Source organism: Haliotis cracherodii, unplaced genomic scaffold (assembly GCF_022045235.1).
Source record: "Haliotis cracherodii isolate W230 unplaced genomic scaffold, xgHalCrac1.p SCAF_12, whole genome shotgun sequence".
Taxonomy (NCBI): domain Eukaryota; kingdom Metazoa; phylum Mollusca; class Gastropoda; order Lepetellida; family Haliotidae; genus Haliotis; species Haliotis cracherodii.
The window spans coordinates 23995772-24020055 of record NW_027266267.1 but is presented as its reverse complement, the minus strand read 5'-3'; the positions used below and the strand labels follow the sequence as shown (position 1 = coordinate 24020055).

General features: G+C 41.8%; 2 protein-coding genes and 1 pseudogene across 2 annotated transcripts; 1 reads left to right on the top strand and 2 right to left on the bottom strand.

Annotated features, from left to right (window-relative positions):
• Nucleotides 1–3559, bottom strand: LOC139457214 (uncharacterized). The gene is made up of 5 exons (XM_071238630.1): nt 3544–3559; nt 2728–2790; nt 1841–1942; nt 662–868; nt 1–209 (listed from the first exon to the last, which is right to left on the bottom strand). The coding sequence occupies exons 1-5, from the start codon at nt 3557–3559 to the stop codon at nt 1–3; spliced, it is 597 nt and encodes a 198-aa protein (XP_071094731.1).
• Nucleotides 3560–4520: 961 nt separating this feature from the next.
• Nucleotides 4521–9336, top strand: LOC139457683 (uncharacterized). The gene is made up of 5 exons (XM_071239039.1): nt 4521–4643; nt 6095–6161; nt 6545–6631; nt 8071–8277; nt 9128–9336. The coding sequence occupies exons 1-5, from the start codon at nt 4521–4523 to the stop codon at nt 9334–9336; spliced, it is 693 nt and encodes a 230-aa protein (XP_071095140.1).
• A 5758-nt stretch (nt 9337–15094) lies between these two features.
• Nucleotides 15095–19638, bottom strand: LOC139457213 (C-type lectin domain family 17, member A-like; annotated as a pseudogene).
• Nucleotides 19639–24284: the final 4646 nt, after the last annotated feature.

Genomic DNA, 24284 nt, shown 5'->3' with positions numbered 1-24284 from the left:
TTACTCGGCAATCTCACAGATGTATCGGCGTGGGAGGTTGCACAGTTGGTTCCTGATTCCCCCGGGGTACACCTGGCCACAGTCTTCTCCAATTACCTTTTCCGGCTGCCCGACCCCCCAGTTCGAGACATATGGTGATCCTGTGCTCCACCTGAATAGTGTCAGGGAGGCTCGCTTAAGACCAACCCACAAACCGTCGTCGATTGACCCTGAAATATAGAAAGAATCATTTATCCCAGGAGCTACACGAAGAGATGGAAACCATTACATTTTACATTAGCGTCTTATTTTTCTCCTTTCTAGAAAACAAAGTCACCTATTTTCGGTTATGATGATAGAGGACCCGTGAAGATTCCAGGGTAGAATAGGTCTTCAGCAACCCATACTTGCCGTAAAAGGTGACTATGCTTGTCTTTAAAGGCGACTAACGGGATCGGGTGGTCAGGCTTGCTGACTTGGTTGATGCATGTCATCGATCTCAATTGCGTGAATCGATGCTTATGATGTCAATCCCTGGATTGTATGGTCCAGACTCGATTATTTTACAGACCGCTGTCATATAGCTGGAATATTGCTGAGTGCGGCGTTATACAACAAACCAACCAACCACCCATAGGTGCTTTGGATGTAGTCTAGCTCGGAATCCCAATGTGGGTCTTACCAAATGTTTTTCCAGTGGGTCCCATTACAGATATAATTCCAGCAACGAAGCCATACTTGTCTTCAGCATTCAGGACGACGAGGCGACCGTTACGCACCCGTTCGCACCTTTTCGTGGCTGAGACAAAGTCCTTTCTGTCCGTTGGAGGACTTACGATGAAGCACATTCTGGGATTAAGGGTTAATGTAAACCCTTGAGGACAGGACCCTGAAGAGTGAAATAGATGAGCAAAATTAGCTTCAACTTAACAAAAAACACATAAACCACCACTATTTATAAAATATAATGTACCCAAAGAAATATCAGATCAAAAAGTTTAGTTAAAACGTGAAACACAAACAGGATAACGATGTAAAAGTTTTACGAATCCTCATAAATAGTATTTTGAAGATCATGTCATTGATTGAAAATTGAAAACTAACTCTACGATAGGCTAACAAGACTGTAGCTCACGTGAATTAATCTCTGATATACCCACCGCCAAAAGAAACGTTAATACATAATTGTTGGTTGGTTTAGTTTGTTGTTTAATGCCGCACTCAGCAATATTCCAGCTGTATGACGGCGGTATGTAAATAATCGAGTCTGGACCAGACAATCCAGTGATTAATATCATGAGCATCGATCAACGCAAATGAGATTGATGACATGCATCAACCAAGTCAGCGAGCCTGACCACCCGATCCCGTTAGTCGCCTTTTACGACAAGCATAGTCGCCTTTTATGGCAAGCATGGGTTGCTGAAGACCTATTCTACCCCGGAACCCTTTACGGGTCACTTGTTGGTTAGTAATGAAGACTTATCATTCATATTCATATTCAAGAGATATTCGATTGTTCAAATTAACATACTTGTAATCGATACTTATGAACGCAGCACATGTGACGTCATAGACCAATGACTAAATAATCGAGTCTGGACCAGACACTTCCGCAGTGATTGATATCATTAGCATCGATCCACGCAATTGGGATACGATGACATTTATCAACCATGTCAGCGAGGCTGACCACCCGATTCAATTAGTCGCCTCTTACGACATGCATAGTCGCCTTTAAAGACAAGCATGTGTTGCTGAAGACCTAATCTACCCCGGATCTTCACGGGGCGAGGGATAATTGTTGACATAATTGTTAACGAAGGAAATATAGACATGCTAATTGGTAACCACATCACACCATAGTTTGAAGACGCCTGTTGAGAGCCTCCAGTGTTATTGTTCTGGCCTTCTCTGATGCACATTTTGGTTTCAACCTCTGTATATCCATCAGAACAGCCAGCTGAGGAATAAAACCAACATGAGTTAGCTAAGGCTTATCGATTTAATGTTTGCTATTTCTCAACACCAACCATCACCCTCTTTGTATGTATGGCATTTTGACATTTGATGTACGAGCTACAAACACTCATCGGTTCATCTCAAAACAAACAGGGGCGGTCGGGTAGCCTAGTGGTTAAAGCGTTCGCTCGTCACGCCGAAGACCCGGGTTCAATTCCCGACATGGGGACAATGTGTGAAGCCCATTTCTGGTGTCCCCCGCCATGATATTGCTGGAAAATTGGAAAACGCTGCGTAAAACCAAACTCACTCACACTTACTCAAAACAAACAAAACAGTCAGCCTCTGCAGTCGCACTTTGGGAGATCTGAAAAGTCTTCAGTTTGTTGAAATCATAACATCATAAAAGTAAAATGATTATATTTTGAATACAGTAAGTTTATAACATACTTTTATTTAGGATTACACTTTCCAAGTGAAGTACAAATTATTGTACTTCTGGGGTTGAGTCCTAACCGGGATTTGAACCCATACTCTCAGGGTTAGGGAACCTAATCGCCAGCACACAAATACATTGTGTATTCACGGGTAAGCTTGATTGATTGTTGTTTGTTTGTGTGTTGTTTAACAACGTCAAACAAATGTCAGCGTAGCCAATTTAGAAGCCTAAAACACCCGTTGTCAAAGACCGATACATTCTTTCAATGTTTAAATCTGTCTGTGAGTTGCCTAAATTTCAGGGAATTGTATAAAATTATTGAATACAAAATATATTTGACAACCTACCTGAAATTCCAGCCACCGCACATGATAAAAGAAGGAAGAGTCCCAACATCATGATGTCTGATTCTGAAACAAAAATATTAACTAAATGCAAGAAACTCGTGAGTTTGATCCATTAAATCAGTGAACATTTTCCTCGCAAACGTCACGATATGGCTGAAATATTGCCGATGTGACGTTAAATATTAACTCACTCACTCCTCGCAAACTACTTGTCTGTGAAGTTAATGTTATCTTCAATACCAACTCTATTTTGGGGTCAAAGTGATCCAGCCTTCTAAACCGCTGAAGACCCGTGAAGATTCCGGGGTAGAATAGGTCTTCAGCAACACATGCTTGCCATAAAAGTCGACTATGCTTGTTGTAAAAGGCGACTAACGGGATCGGGTGGTCAGCCTCGCTGACTTGGTTGATGCAAGCCATCGATCCTCAATTGCGTGGGTCGATGCTCATGATGTCATTCACTGGATTGTCTGGTCCAGACTCGATTATTTACAGACTACCGTCATATAGCTGGTATATTGCTGAGTGCGGCGTAAAACAACCAACCAACCAACCAACAATCATCTTATGATCGCGGGTTCCATGTATAGTTGTGGCAAGAACTTTGTCTTAATTGGATCGGGAGGTCAGGTTCGCTAATGTGGTTGATACATGTCATCGTATCCCAATTGCGTAGACCGATGCTCATGATGTAAATCACTGGATCATATGGACCAGACCCGATTAAATACTTTGCATTTGCATTCAGCAATATTCTTACTATATGAGCCTGACCACCAAATCCCGTAAGTCGTCTTTTACGACAAGCATAGTCACCTTTTACGGCAAGCATGGGTTGCTGAAGACCTATTCTTCCCCGGATCTTCACGGGTATCAAGAACAAACTGAAATTGTCATCAACATCGTTATGAAAGTATGAATACTTTACCAACAACTTGGAGGAAACACGTGGCCACCAGCAATGTCTGCTCTGTGACGAGTGTAGAGACGTGTGTCTTATATGGGATGTGTTAACGGTATCTGCAGTGCTATTAAATCTGTATTTGCATGCCCAACCTTGTAGAGGTTTGTATTTCAGCATCTGCTACCTAATTCATGTATAATTTACAGCCTGTATCATGTATAATTCAAAGTGCATTTGAATATTAAAAGGTCGTTTATCACTTGTAAAACAAAACGGAATGATCACATTAGTTTAATTGAGATAAAAATGGATCTGTGACACCGGGATCATTGGATGTAGGATTTACATCCCTGCAGTGTTGCAGGAGTTAGTTTTGAAACTATACAATTTCATTCTTCTCTTCAGACCCGTGAAAATTCCGGGGTAGAATAGGTCTTAGCAACTGATGCTTGTTTAAAAGGCGACAAACGGGATCGGGCGGTCAGGCTCGCTGACTTGGTTGATGCATGTCACCGATCCCAATTGAGTAAACCGATGCTCATGATATCAATCACTGGATTGTCTGGTCCAGACTCGATTATTTACAGACTGCGGTCATATAGCTGGAATATTGCAACCAACCAACCAACCAACCAACCTTTCATCCACTGATCAAGTTTCGAACATCTACATTCATATCATACCACCTTCCGATGTCAGTATCCATATATTGATACATACTGTCTTCCTAACTCAGTTAATTTTCAAAACACTTTGAATATATAGATGATACATGTCTGAATTCAAAAATTGATCCATAACCTATACATTAGCCTGATAAGATTATGTAAATATAAAACATCAACGACAGAGAATAGTCAGTCTCTATTATCTGTGGAAACAGGCTGCAATGGAACTCCATACATTCATTACAAATACCATTAACGCTTCCCATATAAAGAGACACAGTTCAACATTCGTCACTGGGAAGACACTGCAGGCAGTCACGTTTGTACACCCAAGTATTGGTAAAGTATAAGTATTATATTTATAATTCTATACTTTTATTAAAATGTTTATGATAGGCAAAATTGTAACTATTATCCTTATAAGGACGGTTTCAATTCGACTGAGTGTTGGGTCGAGTGAGTGAGTTAAAATTTAATGTCGCATCGGCATTATGTTAGGCAAATAGCGACGAGAACAAGTTGATATATACAATTTAGTCATGAATACAAGGTTATATTTGAAAGAATCAGAGTTGGAATTTTGCGTACGGTTTGCCGATGCAAAAAAATATTCCTTACATGTAATTAGTCGTGAGATGTTATTATGTTCATCAGGAACTATACTGAAACACTTTGAAAACGCATACTCAAACTTTGTGGTATTTGACAAAATGGCCACAAAGATCGAAGTTGTTCTGTGTATTTAGTCATGCGGGAATTTTGTACGGCCACATCCTTTTCTTGGCTTTTGAGTTAACGTTGATGAGTGAGTGAGTGAGTGAGTTGGGTTTAACGCCGCTTTTAACAGTATTCCAGTTATATCACGGCGTGTCAGCTTAATGTGGGAGGAAAGCCCGAAGTGATGCAGGTCCCAGACGTTTACCACTTCGGTGAAACCCACGAGCACGGGTATGGTGCTGACAAACCTAGAAACATAATCGGGGCGAACCGGGATTCGAACCCACAATCATAGGTTTCTGGCGTGCCCAAGGGACGCAACTCTGCACAGCGAATCGCGGCGCCTTACACGACTGGGCCACCCGTGCCCCCTAACGTTGATGAAACGTTGTCATTGTGTGTTAGTATATGTTTCTTGATGGAAGTTGAAACTTGCACTTATTCTTTTGTCCTTTACCTCTATTGATTTAAACAAAACATATGAAGGAATTATGTTTTATGTTCATGTTCCTTGGCCAAAAGTAAAAAAGGCGCAACCGATTTATTATTAGTTACTGTCATCAGATGTACATGTGATTGCATGCTTGCCGTAAAAGGCGACTATGCTTGTCGTAAGATGCGACCAACGGGATCGGGTGGTCATGCTCACTGACTTGGTTGATGCATGGACCCGTGAAGATCCGGCGTAGAATAGGTCTTCAGCAACCCATGCTTGCCGTAAGAGGCGACCAATGGGATCGGGTGGTCAGGCTTGCTGACTTTGTTGACTCGATTATTTGCAGACCGCCGTCATATAGCTGGAATATGTATAGCTATATAACAGCGGTCTGTAAATAATCGAGTCTGGACCAGACAATCCAGTGATTGATATCATGAGCATCGATCCACGCAATTCGGATCGATGACATGCAACAACCAAGTCAGCGAGCCAGACCACCCGATCCCGTTAGTCGTCTTTTACGACAAGCATAGTCACCTTTAACAGCAAGCATTTACTGTATATTGAACGGAAAGTGTTCGCTTTTTCAAATTGTCAAATTCAAACACCTTTCTGCAGTAAGTCATTTTTCTATTTCAGAATTCTCTAGTTACAGAGATGTTGAGACTCATCATTTTGGCATCATGTGCAGTGGCTGGAATTTCAGGTTGGCTGTCAAATATATTTTGCATTAAATATCATTGCCTCAATATTGGTTATTACATTTCAAGTCCTATTAAATGATGTGATAAACAGTACATACTAGAGAATAGAAATGGCATATGTATAGAAGAATATGGCATGAATACGCTTCCCTACACGAATCATCTGTTGATTAGTACATGGTGGTTAGATCCCGGATAATTATTACATTAGGCCCTGGATAATTATTACAGTAGGCACCGAATGGTTATCGCGTTAGGCCCCAGGTAATTATTACAATAGGCCCCGAATTGTTATTACGTTAGGCCCCGAATTACTATAACATTAGAACAACTGATTCATTGTTTTAGCCGGGGTTTATCTTATTTCTATTATTCTACTCCCCAGCTGCCTGCTCCGAGGGCTACAGAGAGGAAGTGGCCACGAGGTGCTACAGGGCCAAACAAAACACTTTTGGAGACTATGTACTGTATGGTATGGTCGGTTTATTGTTTCTTTGTATTTTGTGGTTGTTTAACGCCCCATTCAGCAATAATCCAGCTAAATGAGGGTGGTCTGTAAATAGTCGAGTTTGGACCAGACAATCTAGTGATTGACATGAGCATCGATGGGTAGGTTTCTGGGCAAGGTCAAGCCAACAGATTAAAACAATATCCGTCATTTACAGATAAATATTCAAATATTAAAGGCCTGGTAGGTTCTACTTTCAGTGTCAATCGGCGATCGACTCAGAATTGATGATCAGGAATGTGGACAACTTATCAGGATAATTATTTTCATTATCAAAAGCCTTTCACAAGTGGATGCAACTTTGGAGATATATATTGAGATGAAATGTAGCGAGGAGTGTTGGGATATCAGTTCCCACACATGTTTGCTTGTTTGTTTGTTTGTTTGTTTGATTGTTTAGCGCCACACTCAGCAATATTACAGTTATATGACGGCGGTCTGTGAATAATCGAGTCTGGACCAGACAATCCAGTGACTTATGTCATGAGCATCGATCCATGCAACTGGGATACGATGACGTGCATCAACAAAATCAGCGAGCCTGACTACCTGATCCCGTTAGTCGCCTTTTAAGACAAGCATAGTCGCCTCTTACTGCAAGCATGGGTTGCTGAAGACCTATTCTACGCTGGATCTTCACGGGTCTCCCATACCTGTGTCTGTTGACCTCGGCAGCCTGGGTCAATGTCTTGAATTCAACACAGCTGAATTTAATTTGGCGGAAATGTATCCGAACTTTTACGTGTTTCATATTTTCGCTGTTGGACATCTGACTGCTGTCAGTCACAAAGTTAAAACAATTTTTGCCTATACAGTACTTATGCTACAGTCTATAAGACAAGTTTCGATTGGAACTATATTGACCGTTGTCGCTATCCGACTGACTGGTCACAAAAGTTGTGATGTAATATATTAATGAGCACATTCAGGAATCATGCAGTGTTTGATACCGTTTGTGACCGTAGAAAACATTTATTTGATGATAGAATTGAACTATGACATTATATGGTGCAAGGTCACCACTCCAAGGCTGTTTATATAAACAGACCCGAGAAGAGCCGAGGTAGAATAGGTCTTCAGCAACGCATGCTTGGCGTAAAAGGCGACTATGCTTATCGTAAAAGGCGACTTACGGGATCGGGTGGTCAGGCTCGCTGACTTGGTTGATGCGTGTCATGGGTCCGAATTACGTGGATCGATGCTCATGATGTCAATCACTGGATTGTCTCGTCCAGACTCGATTGTTTACAGACCGCCGTCATATAGCTGGAATATTGCTAAGTGCGACGTTTAACCACAAACCAACCAAGCAGCCAAGATGCTACGTCTCGCAGTACAAATATTGTTGATCAGTTGGTTATTAGCTACAAATAATACCAATTTCACTCAATCACATTCTTCAGTGCCCTGTCCAAGTGGATATACAAGGGTCCAGAATCCCAGTCTGTGCTTCAAAGTGAGTTCTACTGGCGATGAGAAGACCTATCTTGAAGCCATGAGAGAGTGCGCCAAAGTCCAGAACGGCCGTCTTGTGGATCTGGACTCTCCTGACAAATATGGCTTCGTGTTTGGAGTCGTAAGTGCTTCGTCTAAGGGTGTAGGATACAGCAGTAAGTGTGATTTTCTCTTTACCAGTTTCATAAACAGTGGGAATAACAGGCAACTACAAATACGTTGAAATTCATGTTAGGACACACAACCAAACGTCCTTGAGTGAAGAGCAGGGTGAGTAAGTTGGGTTTAACGCCGCTTTTAAAAATATTCTAGTTATATCACGGCGTGTCAGCTAAATGATGGAGGAAGGCCCGATGTGATGCAGATCTCAGACGTTTACCACTTCGGTGAAACCCACGAGCACGGGTATGGTGCTGACAAACCTGGAAACATATCGGGGCGAACCGGGATTCGAACCCACAATTATTCTGGCGTGTCTTAGGGACGCAAAACTGCGCAGCGAATCGCGGCACATTAGACGACTGGGCCGACCGTGCCCCCGGCAGATTTTGCGTTAATTATTATAACAACTGATCTTTGATTTTTCGTGAATCAAGTTCCTGAAATTCATGTCATGTGACCTCAAGTAGCCTGCACCTTTTATGGAAGTCACTAAAATCAATGCAATCCAGACCGGCCTCACAAATCATTAATACCAAGCTTCATCAAATTCCAATAATTTATAATAAATTGTTTTACGCCCAATTCATAGCGAGGAACTTTGTCCTTCAATGTCATCCAATCATTTGTCAGAGAATTGTCTTGGGGTATGTTTGGATATCTCGGAAAGGAAGTCTCTTTCACAAATGCGTCGTAGAGCAAACACACAAACCAAGACGGCTGCTTAATTACCAAAACAGTTTACCAATATTTGAAATGTACGAATAAACCAAACATTAGTTATAATTTAAGTTGATATGTTTGGCCGTTATGTGGCTCCCACAAGAAAGATTCGTCTTGTTTCAGAATATAATGACTACAGATTGTGGATTGGTTTGAAGCGTGCAACTAGTACTGGGTTCCAATGGAACTCTGGGTCCATGTTTGTCACCAACTGGGCGGAGAATCAGCCGACCTCGTCAACACGGTACAACTGTGGCCTGATGGAGTTGGAGGGGCTTGCTCTCCAACGCTGCGATCGCAAAATCCGATACATCTGTGAGGTGCCCATGTAGCAGCATCCTCTCTGTGTCTACATACTGATGAAGATGCAACACGATGCACAACTGCAGTTATAACACACATGTACTAGCAACTGACAGTTTCAAGTTGTAGAAATTAAACTGAAATATATCAAACTGTTGAACATTCATTGTTGATTTATAATAATTTTTAACAGAATGTTGTTAGTTTAAGTGGTTGGTTTGTTTGTTTGTTGTTTAACGCCGCATTCATCAATATTCCAGTTATATGACGTAAATAATCGTGTCTGGACCAGACAATCCAGTGATTCATCTTATGAGCATCGATCCACGCAATTGGGATCGATGACATGCATCAACCATGTGAGCGAGTCTGACCACCAGACCCCGTTCGTCGTCTCTGACGACAATCATTGTGCCCTTTTTACGACAAGCATGGGTTGCTACCCCGGATCTTCAGGGTCCACGCAATTGGGATCGATGACATGGATCAACCAAGTCAGTGAGCCTGACCACCTGATCCCGTTAGTCGCCTTTCACGACAAGCATAGTCGCCTTTTACGGCAAGCATGGGTTGCTGAAGACCTATTCTACCCCGGATCTTCACGGGTAGCAAGGGAATTAACTGAACTAGACCTTATATGGTCGCAAGGGAGTTAACTGACCATAAAAGTCCAGTTTCCACCCTTGCCGAACAAGCCTGGGATTCCTGGACTCGATCGTAGCGCCACCAGTAGTTATTACAAAATTATGTCCCTTCTGTTCCCCTCCTATGGACCAATCAAATTTCACCTCTCGTATTACATGCCTTTGCTTCAAACAAAATGCTGGCGCCGAGTCAAGACGATCTGATCGACAATCAATATCTATATTGTGATAAAACGGGTCTTACATCCCGAAGTGAATCAAATCATGCGAGCACCTTGATTAAAAACATGAAAAGATTTTGAAAATATCTGTTGACATCCAGTTGGCGGTGCATATGCTTTGTAAATCCTACAATTGAGCGAAATCAGCACGTCAGTTTACAAACCGGATTTTGATTTCATTGCGCAATTTTGGATTGGACTATGCATGGACTCATTAGTCCAGCCAAAATGTAACTCCATAATACCAGCCTAGTTCGGCAAGGGTGGAAACTGGACTTTTATAGTCAGTTAACTGTCTTGCCTCGGGAAGATGAAAAAGGAGGATATTTCCAAAACTGACGCGACAAGAATGATGTCCCATGCAAATTACCATGTTATTGTATTTTACCGGGTGAACAATTAACTTGTATTTGCATGTGTGTGTGACGCTTGCCATCGGTTTGGCAGGTTAGGCTGACCTTTTAGCGAACATCTTGTATCGCCTCTTCATAGTTATTCATAAACACATGCTCATGATACAGTCTGATTCGTAGCATCGACTCTGTTTCAGCAACCATGTCACGTGATTATGGAAACGCTTTTATCGTCCCTATTTGCAGAAAGTATTCTGTGTGTTCAGTTCCATCACACTGCAATCAGGACCCGTGAAGATCCGGGGTAGAAAAGGTCTTCAGCAACCCATGCTTGCCATAAAAGGCGACTATGCTTCTCGTCAGAGGCGACCAACGAGGTCGGGTGGTCAGGCTCGCTGACTTGGTTGATCCATGTCATCGATCCCAATTGCGTGGATCGATGCTCATGATATCAATCACTCGATTGTCTGGTCCAGGCTCGATTATTTACAGACCGCCAGCATATAGCTTGACTATTGCTGGGTGCGGCGTTAAACAACAAACCAACCAACAACCAACTCATGATTTCGAGAGATTTCAAAGTGATGTCGTTTTTAGAATATGTGTCCAACCCTCCAAAATATACGGGCACTATTCCTCTGGTTAATTGTATAATTTGATTGATTCCTACTTGGTTGTCCCAACTTTTTTTGCATTAGATCCAGTGTATACCTTTTTAAAGTTCGCTTTTCAAATCGCTGTACGGGATAGGTAGTGGAGATAACGGTTTTGTGAAGAAATGCTTTAGCTGCAGCATCGGCTTTTGAGTGATACCTGCTATGCCTACATGTTTTGGCAACCAGCAAAGGACGATGTCACATTGGCCAGTAGATAGATCATTCAAAAGTTCTAAAATGTCAAGGATTATGGGATGAGGATACACGTTTAAGTGCCTGATTGTTTCTTTGTTTGTTTGTTGCACTAAACAATATTCAAGCTATATGACAGCGTTCTAAGTGCCTGAAGGCAGGACAATGAATCTGAAAAGATGCTGACATTTTTAGATTGGGTTTGTTGTTAAATATACTAGTATGTCAAAACTGTTGAGAAAGCTTTGGCCTCAGCCGTAAAGATTGAACTAGTATCTGGTATTCTTGAGGAGACAGCTCTGGATCCATTGATGGTGGCACTGGCAACTTTGCCACCATCCTTGGACCCGTCTGTAAAAATGGACCTGTGAGAATTATACTTTGTTCACAATTAGTTGTTTGCTTGTTGTAAAACCAAAGGATTTGTTTCGGATTTTCAAGGTAGAATGGAAATTTTGTATATCGAGGTAGAATGGAATTTGAAATTTGATGATCCCAATGTAGAGTACATAAGCTCTGGATTGTCTGGAAAATTAATATGGCTGGAATATTGCTGAGGGCGGCGTTAAACATTAAACGAACCAACCGCTTATTTCAATTTTTAAATGTATAAAGAAATCAATGTTCAAAACACAGTAGGTTTATCTCCATTCTATCATGTTTGATTGTTTGTTTGTTGTCTAACGCCGAACTCAGCGATATTCCAGCTATATGACGGCGGTCTGTAAATAATCAAGTCTGGACCAGACAATCCAGTCATTGACATCATGAGCATCGTTCACGCAATTGGGATGCGATGATATGCAACAACTAAGTCAGCGTGCCTCTTACGGGTTGTGTACGGGGGCACGGTTGGTCCCATCGTCGAAGACCTCGCATCACTTCAGGCTTTCCTCTCACATCAAGGTGACAGGCCGTGATGTAAGTGGAATACTATTCAAAGCGGCGTTAAACCCAACTCACTCATTACTTTTGTGTACGGTTCCGTGGTTTTGTGTTGTGATTTCATCGGGTTTAGATTTGAAAAATGTTTAGAAGAATATTACTATGTTCAGCCCAAACATCGTGAATATATCATGCAACCGTATTATCTTTTAGGAAAATAATTGCAAACTACAGACCAACCTGTTGATGTATCCAGGAGCAAAGAACGTTTATGGGTGTATAATCTAATAAGTTTAAAAAAAACCGTTAAAGCAGTAAACCGTCCCATGAAGCAGTATGAATCATACATTACATACAGTGAACTATTTGAAACAATGCTGTGCTCAACTATGCACAGCAAGCACCATACATGTGATTTTAAAGAAAACAAATTACACATTTCTGATATCAAACCCGTTGTTTTACATGTGATGTTTATTTAACAAAGTCATGTTTTATAGAAGCCTGGTATTTAATCGTGTTGAACAGTACATTGCAATAGTTGTGTGAAGGGAGAGAGATTGAGTGCGCGTTACATGCTCGACCTGAATTCCTTCCTGGAACTTTAATTTTCTCGCTGGCTGAATGAATAACATACGATACATTGCAAAGTCAGTACGTGATAAAGCTATATACTACGCTTATAGTTAAAGGAGTTAATCGCTCAATGTGCAAAAGTTGATTCTTACAAAATCTAGACCGGTTAACTTTAGCGAAATGAGATATATATTTCCCCGAAGCATATTTAGCTGTTTTAAAAACAAAATGAACAAATTGCATGGGTTATCTACATTACGAAGTGAGGTGAAATTGGGTTTAACGTCTCGTCCAAGATTATTGCACCAATATAGCGACGTGCATGCACGTGTGTGTGGCTGCTTGTACTCGTCCGGACTGATGCCGATTTATAGTGCTAGCACACTGAGATACCATGCCGCAGTTTAACATAGATACCCCACTCAGACACAGTATACTGACTCCTTGTCAGTCGACCAGTCCTTGTTTTAGCCCTTTAATGCCGAGCGCCAGACAGGGTAACAACAAGTACCATATTTTAACGTCTTTTGGTATGACGTGGCTGGGGATCGAACCCCGGACCTTCCGCTCTCCGGGCGGACGCTCTACCACTAGATCACGAAGGCGGTCATCTACATTACGAAACATGACAGAATGTGACAGACGATCAGTTAAAACATGTCCAGATTAGGTCACTCTCATTTCACTCTCCTTCAGCCCAAAACAACTTCAGGGCGTGGAAGAATTAAGGAAAGACTTATTTTATGTTCACAGAAAGTATTTGAAACGAGTGAGTACCATGTAGATTCTAAAAAACCCTAAGGATTTGCTTGACTTGCAATCTCAGAATTGAACCATTTTCCAGTCATGTCAAAACGTTTGATTTTTCAACTTTGTACACCACTATCCCACGTGATAAACTGAAGGAAAAACTTCATTTCTAAATCCATGGGTCTTTTGTTACAAAACACGGTGACCGGAAATACAGTTACGTATGTATATTCAGAGGTTCATGACGTAAAAATGAAAGCAAATATTTAATGCAATCTGAAGTTTACTGAGAAAACAATTTATATGAAATGCTGGACTTCCTCATTGATATTGATAGCACAAGTCTTCACGAACTCATGCTTGCCGTATAAGGCGACTATGTTTGTCGTAAGAGGCGACCAACGGGATCGGGTGGTCAGGCTCGCTGACTGGGTTGATGTATGTCATCGATCCCAATTGCTCATGATATCAATCACTGGATTGTCTGGTCCAGATTCGATTATTTACAGACATCCGTCATTTAGCTGGAATAATGCGGCGTTAAACAACAATCCAAACCAAACCAAATCCTCATTGATAACATCACGTTAAAATTGGGCCATTTAGACAAAACGTAGGCATCCCCATGGGCACCATTTGTGCTCCCCTTCTTGTGGGTCTGTTTGTTCATACATATGTACCTGAATTTCTGCTCGGATTGGCCAAGTGAAATCAAGGTAATTAAGTTTAAGAAGTTTAACTTATTCTTAGATATTGAAATGGGTTCTGTCCGTCTGTCCGTCCGTCCGTCCGTCCGTGCTTGTATGCGTCCTGAAATCGTTTCCGGAGTATAACTCAGAAACCGTTAAATATTTCTCTACGAAACTTTGTTTGTCTATGGGACTTTTTTTTACGTTTCCATGGCAACAAGTTGGACTTAGGTTCTTTTAGGGTGGTGTTCGTTTCCGGAGCGTAAATCAAAAACCGTTAAATACTTTCTTGCAAAACTTTGTATGTTTACCAGGCACATACTGAACTGGTGCCTTTTGATATTGAGCACTTTTAGACATTTTCATTGTTGATGTTTCCATGTCAACAAGTTGGATTTAAGGTTTAATATAGGTGGGGTTCACTTATGGAGTATAACAAATAAACTGTTGAATATTTCCTTCCATAACATTGCATGTGTATATATAAAGCACATACTGAACTGGTGCCATTTGATGATAAGGAGTTTTAGAAATGTTTATTTTAGAATTTCCATTGAAGCTTTTTTGACATGGGATAGGAGAAATGTTGGGTCAGTTACCTGTTTTGGGACCATAACGTGCTAAAATGGGCGGGGGATAATAGATAACTTCGTCGACTATACGCTTGTTCTTTATAGGAAATGGTCAGTTTTATTTTCACAACACGACATCAAAAGCTTTTATCACATACGACTTTATTATCAGTCAACGTAATCAATGTATGCTTCTATTACAGACAGTTGGCCTCTCACTGACATCAGTACACAGTCACGTGACGGCTGTTACTCGGCAATCTCACAGATGTATCGGCGTGGGAGGTTGCACAGTTGGTTCCTGATTCCACCGGGGTACACCTGGCCACAGTCTTCTCCAATTACCTTTTCCGGCTGCCCGACCCCCCAGTTCGAGACATATGGTGATCCTGTGCTCCACCTGAATAGTGTCAGGGAGGCTCGCTTAAGACCAACCCACAAACCGTCGTCGATTGACCCTGAAATATAGAAAGAATCATTCATCCCTGGAGCTACACGAAGAGATGGAAACCATTACATTTTACATTAGCGTCATATTTTCTCCTTTCTAGAAAACAAAGTCACCTATTTTCGGTTATGATGATAGAGGACCCGTGAAGATTCCAGGGTAGAATAGGTCTTCAGCAACCCATACTTGCCGTAAAAGGTGACTATGCTTGTCGTTAAAGGCAACTAACGGGATCGGGTGGTCAGGCTTGCTGACTTGGTTGATGCATGTCATCGATCTCAATTGCGTGAATCGATGCTTATGATGTCAATCCCTGGATTGTATGGTCCAGACTCGATTATTTTACAGACCGCTGTCATATAGCTGGAATATTGCTGAGTGCGGCGTTATACAACAAACCAACCAACCACCCATAGGTGCTTTGGATGTAGTCTAGCTCGGAATCCCAATGTGGGTCTTACCAAATGTTTTTCCAGTGGGTCCCATTACAGATATAATTCCAGCAACGAAGCCATACTTGTCTTCAGCATTCAGGACGACGAGGCGACCGTTACGCACCCGTTCGCACCTTTTCGTGGCTGAGACAAAGTCCTTTCTGTCCGTTGGAGGACTTACGATGAAGCACATTCTGGGATTAAGGGTTAATGTAAACCCTTGAGGACAGGACCCTGAAGAGTGAAATAGATGAGCAAAATTAGCTTCAACTTAACAAAAAACACATAAACCACCACTATTTATAAAATATAATGTACCCAAAGAAATATCGGATAAAAAAGTTTAGTTAAAACGTGAAACACAAACAGGATAACGATGTATAAGTTTTACGAATCCTCATAAATAGTATTTTGAAGATCATGTCATTGATTGAAAATTGAAAACTAACTCTAAGATAGGCTAACAAGACTGTAGCTCACGTGAATTAATCTCTGATATACCCACCGCCAAAAGAAACGTTAATACATAATTGTTGGTTGGTTTAGTTTGTTGTTTAACACCGCACTCAGCAATATTCCAGCTGTATGACGGCGGTATGTAAATAATCGAGTCTGGACCAGACAATCCAGTGATTAATATCATGAGCATCGATCAACGCAAATGAGATTGATGACATGCATCAACCAAGTCAGCGAGCCTGACCACCCGATCCCGTTAGTCGCCTTTTACGACAAGCATAGTCGCCTTTTACGGCAAGCATGGGTTGCTGAAGACCTATTCTACCCCGGAATCTTCACGGGTCACTTGTTGGTTAATAATGAAGACTTATCATTCATATTCATATTCAAGAGATATTCGATTGTTCAAATTAACATACTTGTAATCGATACTTATGAACGCAGCACATGTGACGTCATAGACCAATGACTAAATAATCGAGTCTGGACCAGACAGTCCCGCAGTGATTGATATCATTAGCATCGATCCACGCAATTGGGATACGATGACATTTATCAACCATGTCAGCGAGGCTGACCACCCGATTCAATTAGTCGCCTCTTATGATATGCATAGTCGCCTTTAAAGACAAGCATGTGTTGCTGAAGACCTAATCTACCCCGGATCTTCACGGGGCGAGGGATAATTGTTGACATAATTGTTAACGAAGAAAATATAGACATGCTAATTGGTAACCACATCACACCATAGTTTGAAGACGCCTGTTGAGAGCCTCCAGTGTTATTGTTCTGGCCTTCTCTGATGCACATTTTGGTTTCAACCTCTGTATATCCATCAGAACAGCCAGCTGAGGAATAAAACCAACATGAGTTAGCTAAGGCTTATCGATTTAATGTTTGATATTTCTCAACACCAACCATCACCCTCTTTTAATGTATGGCCACAGTGGCATTTTGACATTTGATGTATGAGCTACAAACACTCATCGGTGCATCTTAAAACAAACAGGGGCGGTCGGGTAGCCTAGTGGTTAAAGTGTTCGCTTGTCACGCCGAAGACCCGTGTTCGATTCCCGACAAGGGTACTATGTGTGAAGCCCATTTCTGGTGTCCCCCGCCGTGATATTGCTGGAATATTGCAAAACGCGGCGTAAAACCAAACTCACTCACACTAACTCAAAACAAACAAAACAGTCAGCCTCTGCAGTCGCACTTTGGGAGATCTGAAAAGTCTTCAGTTTGTTGAAATCATAACATCATAAAAGTAAAATGATTATATTTTGAATACAGTAAGTTTATAACATACTTTTATTTGGGATTACACTTTCCAAGTGAAGTACAAATTCTTGTACTTCTGGGGTTGAGTCCTAACCGGGATTTGAACCCACACTCTCAGAGTTAGGCAACCTAATCGCCAGCACACAAATACATTGTGTATTCACGGGTAAGCTTGATTGATTGTTGTTGGTTGGTTTGTTGTTTAACGCAGCACTCAGCAATATTCCAGCTATATGACGGCGGTCTGTAAATAATCGAGTCTGGACCAGACAAACAATTGATTGACATCATGAGCATCGATCCACGCAATTGGGATACGATGCCATGCATCAACGAAGTCAGCGAGGCTGACCTGCCGATCCCGTTGGTGTTTACATTACATAACTTTTGATATTCAATCGAGCATACTCGGCCTCAGTAAAACGTTTTATGGTAGACATGTGGAGGACATTTCCAAATTTGAGGCATCAGTCACAAAACTATGTCCGATGCATTTCCCTATTTTGACATGTACCATATTCTCAGTTTTTTTTCAGGCGAACAATTGACGTGCCTTTGCATGTGTTTGTGACGGGTGGCACCCATCCTTTCGCAAACACCTAGTATGGTCACTATTTGAAGGTGATTCATAAATACATGCTTCATGGTATAGTCGGAATCCTACAATCGACTCAGAATAGTCGCCTTTTGCTTGATTGCTACACAATTTTAACGTAATTGAGGTTATCGCTAATTACAAACACAACGACGTCAAAACAACAGTGGATGTGGCTGGGAAAACACGTACCAGTCAATATGTGTTAAGACTGGCCATGTACCTCTATGCATTAAGTATGATGGCAAAAGCTAGGGAAAGGAAACGAGGTACGTGGATAGGCTTTACAAGCAGAGGACAAGGTTCGTTTGTTTGTTGTTTAAGGCCGCACTTATCAATATTCCAGCTATATGACGTCGGTCCAAATATTCGAGTCTGGACCAGATAATCCAGTGATTGGCGTCATGAGCATCGATCCACGAAATTGGAATCGATGACTTGCATCAACCAAGTCAGCGAGCCTGACCACCCGATCCCGTTAGTCGCCTTTTACGGCAAGTTTGGGTTGCTGAAGACGTATTCTATCCCGGAATATTCACGGGTCGGAGAAACATCTGACTGTAGTGGGACTGAAGAATGCAATTGTGAGTGACTCAAGGACTGAGTGTGGTTTTAAGGCTGCTTTAAGAACATAACGGGTCACTGATTAATTTGGGAGGCAAACCAAACAAAAACAGGTCGTAGATGTTTAAAGCAAGTGGATTACCTACGTGAATATTGTGCGGGGACACGACGTCGAACAAATGTCAGCGTAGCCAACTGAGAAGCCTAAACCACCCATTGTCAAAGACCGATATATTCTTTCAATGTTTAAATCTGTCTGTGAGTTCCTTAAATTTCAGGGAATTGTATTGAATACAAAATATATTGGACAGCCTACCTGAAATTCCAGCCACCGCAAATGACACAAGAAGGCAGAGTCCCAACATCATTCTGTCTTATTCTGAAACAAAAGTATTAACTAAATGCAGAAACTTTGAATTTGACCCATTGAATCAGTGAACAGCTTGACTGTGAAGTTAATGTTATCTTCAATACCAACTGTCTTTTGGGATGAAAGTGATCCAGCCTTCTAAGCCGCTGAAATCCGTCATGCAGATTTGCGTCCCTTAGGCACACCACCATCTTATGATCAATCACTGGATTGTCTGGTCCAGACTCGATTATTTACAGACCGTCGTCATATAGCTGGAATATTGCTGAGTGCGGCGTAAAACAACAAACAAACAAACAAACAACCATCATCTTTTGATCGCGGGTTCCATGTATCGTTGTGGCAAGAACTTTGTCTTAATTCCCAATTGCGTAGACCGATGCTCATGATGTCAATCACTGGACCGTATGGACCAGACCCGATTAAATACTTTGTTGTTAACGCCGCATTCAGCAATATTCTAACTATATGATGGCGGCCTTTAAAAATATCGAGTCCGGACCAGACAATCCGGTGATTGACATCATAAGCATTGATTCACGCAATTGGGATCGATGATATGCATCAACCAAGTTAGCAAGTCTGACCACCCGATCCCGTTTGTCGCCTCTTACGACAAGCATAGTCACCTTTTACGGCAAGCATCGGTTGCTGAAGACCTATTCTACCCCGTATCTTCACGGGTATCAAGCACAAACTGAACTTGTCATCAACATCATTATGAAAGTATGAATACTTTACCAACAACTTGGAGCAAACACGTGGCCACCAGCAATGTCTGCTCTGTGACGAGTGTAGAGACGTGTGTCTTATATGGGATGTGTTAACGGTATTTGCCGTGCTGTTAAATCTGTATTTGCATGCCCAACCTTGTAGAGGTTTGTATTTCAGCATCTGCTACCTAATTCATGTATAATTTACAGCCCGCACCATGTATTATTCAAAGTGCATTTGAATATTGAAAGGTCGTTTATCACTTGTAAAACAAAACGGAATGATCACTTTAGTTTGATTGAGATAACAATGGATCTGTGACACCGGGATCATTGGATGTAAGATTTACATCCCTGCAGTGTTGCAGGATTTGGTTTTGAGACTATACGTTTTCATTCTTCTCTTCAGACCCGTGAAGATTCCTGGGTAGAATAGGTCTTAGCAACCGATGCTTGTTGTAAAAGGCGACTAAGGGGATCGGGTGGTCAGGCCCGATGACTTGGTTTGATGCATGTCATCGATCACAATTGAGTAGATCGATGCTCGTGATATCAATCACTGGATTGTCTGGTCCAGACTCGATTATTTACAGACCGCCGTCATATAGCTGGAATATTGCTGAGTGCGGCGTTAAACAACAAACTAAACCAAAACCTAAACCATTCTGCTTCGCAACACATACAATGGTTTTCTGGACAGGTGAAGTGGGGTAGAATGGGGTTTAACTTCCCGTCCAAGAATATTTCACTCATACAGCGACGTCGGCTTCTCATAATAGTCAGGGCTTATAACAATCTTGTATTGCTGGCTGAGATACCGTGACGCAGTCGAGCATGGATGCCCTACATAGACACATTATACTGACACCGAGCCGGTGAAAATAGGAAGCTCAAAACACTTCAGAGGCTGAGGTCAATCTTGAGTGTTTTGAGTGTAGGCGCAATTATGTTAAGTGACGGAGGCATCACTTTGGACATACACTGTAGAATAAAAACAAATAGTTAACCAATCATTCTTAAATCATGTATATGTGTAGACTCACAATGTCTGTCTGTCTAAATTACATTTCTACATTTTTTTATATCCAATGGCAACTGTTAAGTGTACGACATTTATTTCACATACTTTCAAGCTTGATTCAAAATTTAATTCTCTAAGTATTTATATCATAAGTTTGTGTTTGTGTAGATCAATGGTATTTTCTCAGTTTCAGTGATAGCCCGCAGAGTGTCGACGGACTAGGCGGAGATTGTGCGCATCGTGACTGTGTGTGGACTGTGTGTGGGATTCGAACTCAGAATCATAGGTTTCTGGCGTGCCCAAGGGACGCAACTTTGCACAACGAATCGCGGCACCCTAGACGACTGGGCCACCCGTGCCCCCTACATGTATTTGAAACAAGCACACCAGAATACAACATGCAGCGGTTATAGTATATAAAGGCTGTATACAAATGGCAGTGGGACAAATAGCACACATATCCGGTGGCAGAGTGATGTATGAAATTCTTTAGGTGTGGTTGTTTTTTTTAATTCCCACTCATCAATAATCCAACTCGACGGCCTGTGATCGATTCTATAACAGATAAACCAGTGATTGAGAGAATGAACAACGAGCCACGCCATCAGCGAAAATGCTTTCTTTCTTTCTTTGTTGTTTTACGCCGCACTCAGCAACACTCCAGCTATATGACGGCGGTCTGTAAATAATCGAGTCTGGACCAAAGAATCCAGTGATTGACATCATGAGCATCGATCGACGCAATTCCCCGATCACCCGATCCCATTAGTCGCCTCTTACGACAAACATAGTCGTCTTTTACATGAAGCGTGGGTTGCTGAAGACCTATTCTACCCCGGATCTTCACGGGACATTTCTACAGTGTGAGGAACACGGGCCGTGTTGCTGGTTGCCTTCCATGAACACTTTAGCCCCTACTTAGGTCAGAAATATTTGGACTGATCTTAATATATGAGGTGAGGTGAGGTGAAATTGGGTTTAACGTCGCGTCCAAGATTATTGCACTTATATAGCGACGTGCATGCGCGTGTATGTGTGTGTGTGGCTGCTTGTACTAGTCCGGACTGATGCCGATTTATAGTGCTAGCTCACTGAGATACCATGCCGCAGTTTAACATGAATACCCCACTCAGACACAGTATACTGACTCCGAGCCGACCAGTCCTTGTTTTTGCCCCTTAATGCCGAGCGCCAGACAGGGTAACAACAAGTACAATCTTTTAACGTCTTTTTGTATGACGCGGCCGGGGATCGAACCCTGGACCTTCCGCTCTCCGGGCGGACGCTCTACCACAAGACCACGGAGGCGGTCCTTAATATATGAGGATGACTGTAAGGTTTTGACCCTCAAATAAAAGGAGTGAGTGAGTGAGTGAGTTTGATTTTACGCCGCTTTTAGCAATATTCCAGCAATATCACGGCGGGGGACACCAGAAATGGGCTTCACACATTGTACCCATGTCGGGAATCGAACCCGGGTCTTGGGCGTGACGAGCGAACGCTTTAACCACTAGGCTACCCGACCGCCCCTCAAATAAAAGGAAACGCGTTTAAGTTTAACACTCTGTACAAGACCAATGGTATATTTTTATCAGTCCTTTATTTAAAAATGCATAACGGTCGTGGGGGTATGTTTGATATTGGGCCCAGTTGAGATTTCATGTTAGAATAGTTTCCTAGGCGACCTATTGAATCGGATGGTCATACGCTCTGTGGCTTGGCTGACTGCTAGACATCGAATCCCGGCGGCCACAAAAACAAATCAAAACTATTACAAGCCATTTACAAACATATAAAACAATATGTTTCTATTTCCGTGTGAAGCACACATTGGGAGGACAAACAGGCAAATATACACGCGGTGCCACTTAATGAATACGATGACACTTAATAACATCTTATTCATGGTTCAGGATTGCTATAACTGGTACACACTATATGATCAGACCACTCTGTAATTCATTGACCTACCTCATGCATGAATGTATAGTTATCTACCTCGCACACGAAGTGGAAATACATATATAATGATACAGATAACTCATTGATTATATAGTGTTAATTGCATTATGTTACAGTGACTGAGTTAATAGACCCGTGAACATCATCAGGCTCGCTGACTTGGTTGATGCATGTCATCGATCCAAATTGCGTCATTTCATCATATACTTAGGGTGGAAAGACTGAGTTTTCCGAGGTTGAGAAAATTGATATTTTCATTGCAGTGAGCATAACAATTGGTATTACCCGTGAAGATTCCGGGGTTAAATAGGTCTTCAGCAACCCATGCTTGCCGTAAAAGGCGATTATGCTTGTCGTAAAAGGCGACTAACGGGATCGGGTGGTCAGGCTCGCTGACTTGGTTGATACATGTCCGCGATCCCAATTGCGTGGATCGATGCTCATGATATTAATCACTGAATTGTCTGGTCTAGACTCGATTATTTACAGACCGCCGTCATACAGCTGGAACATTGCTGAGTGCGGCGTTAAACAACCAACCAACCAACCAACTGTGAAAATAACACTTTGACGGAACTGTTGTCATACAAGAGTGACCTCATCGTAAATGTCTCGCCCGTTCACAAACTGTTGACGTCCATTTTACGTTAGTTCCACATTGACCAGGCAACATAATACAGAATTTTCATGGCCCTAAATAATTTGGTTGCTTTTGTTCATGTTTTTATAAGATTTTGCAACCACGGAAGTAACTTGTTCGTCGCAAATACAAAGAGTAGTGAACCGCCCATGTGTGTTGGATAGGGAGAAACGTTTCAAGGTTTTTAAATTTGTAATGGAATAATTAGATTTCCGGTAGACAACTACACAAAAAGTATATAATAAATAGGATATTCCATGTGTCTCGTAAAATATCATGTTTCTCTCATCTCGCGACGGGTGAAAAGGAGATATTTTTCTTCCCCACCCGCCATTTGATGACGGAAACATAATATTTTGCTCGACACATAGAATAGACTCTATATCGTCCCAGATTCGGGACAATTTATCCAAAATGAAAACAAATATCATCTGAACTTTTTTAAGAAAACAATTTGTGAAATATTGGATGTTCTCAAAGATAGCATCTTTGTGAAATTGGATGATAGGATATTTTGGCAAGAAGTAGGCATTCCCATGGGCACCAATTGTGCTCCCCTTCTCAGTGATATGTTTCTTTCTGCGTGTGAATCAGAATTTAATTTTGGATTGGCGAAATGAAAACATGGGAATTTGACAAAACAAGTTTAAAGAAGGGGAGGTGGGGGGCGTGATGAATTCGTGATTTTCCATAATTCCAAGTGAAAAGGAATCCCAGGTTAACCGTTTTCGCACGCTACCTGCTTATAGGTATTCAGCAACCCATGCTTGTCGTAAAAGGCGACTAACGGGATCGGGTGGTCAGGCTCGCTGACTTGGTTGATGCATGTCATCAATCCCAATTGCGAGGATCGATGCTCATGATATTAATCACTGGATTGCCTGGTCCAGACTCGATTATTTACATACCGCCGTCGTATAGCTGGAATATTGCGGAGTGCGGCGTTAAACAACAA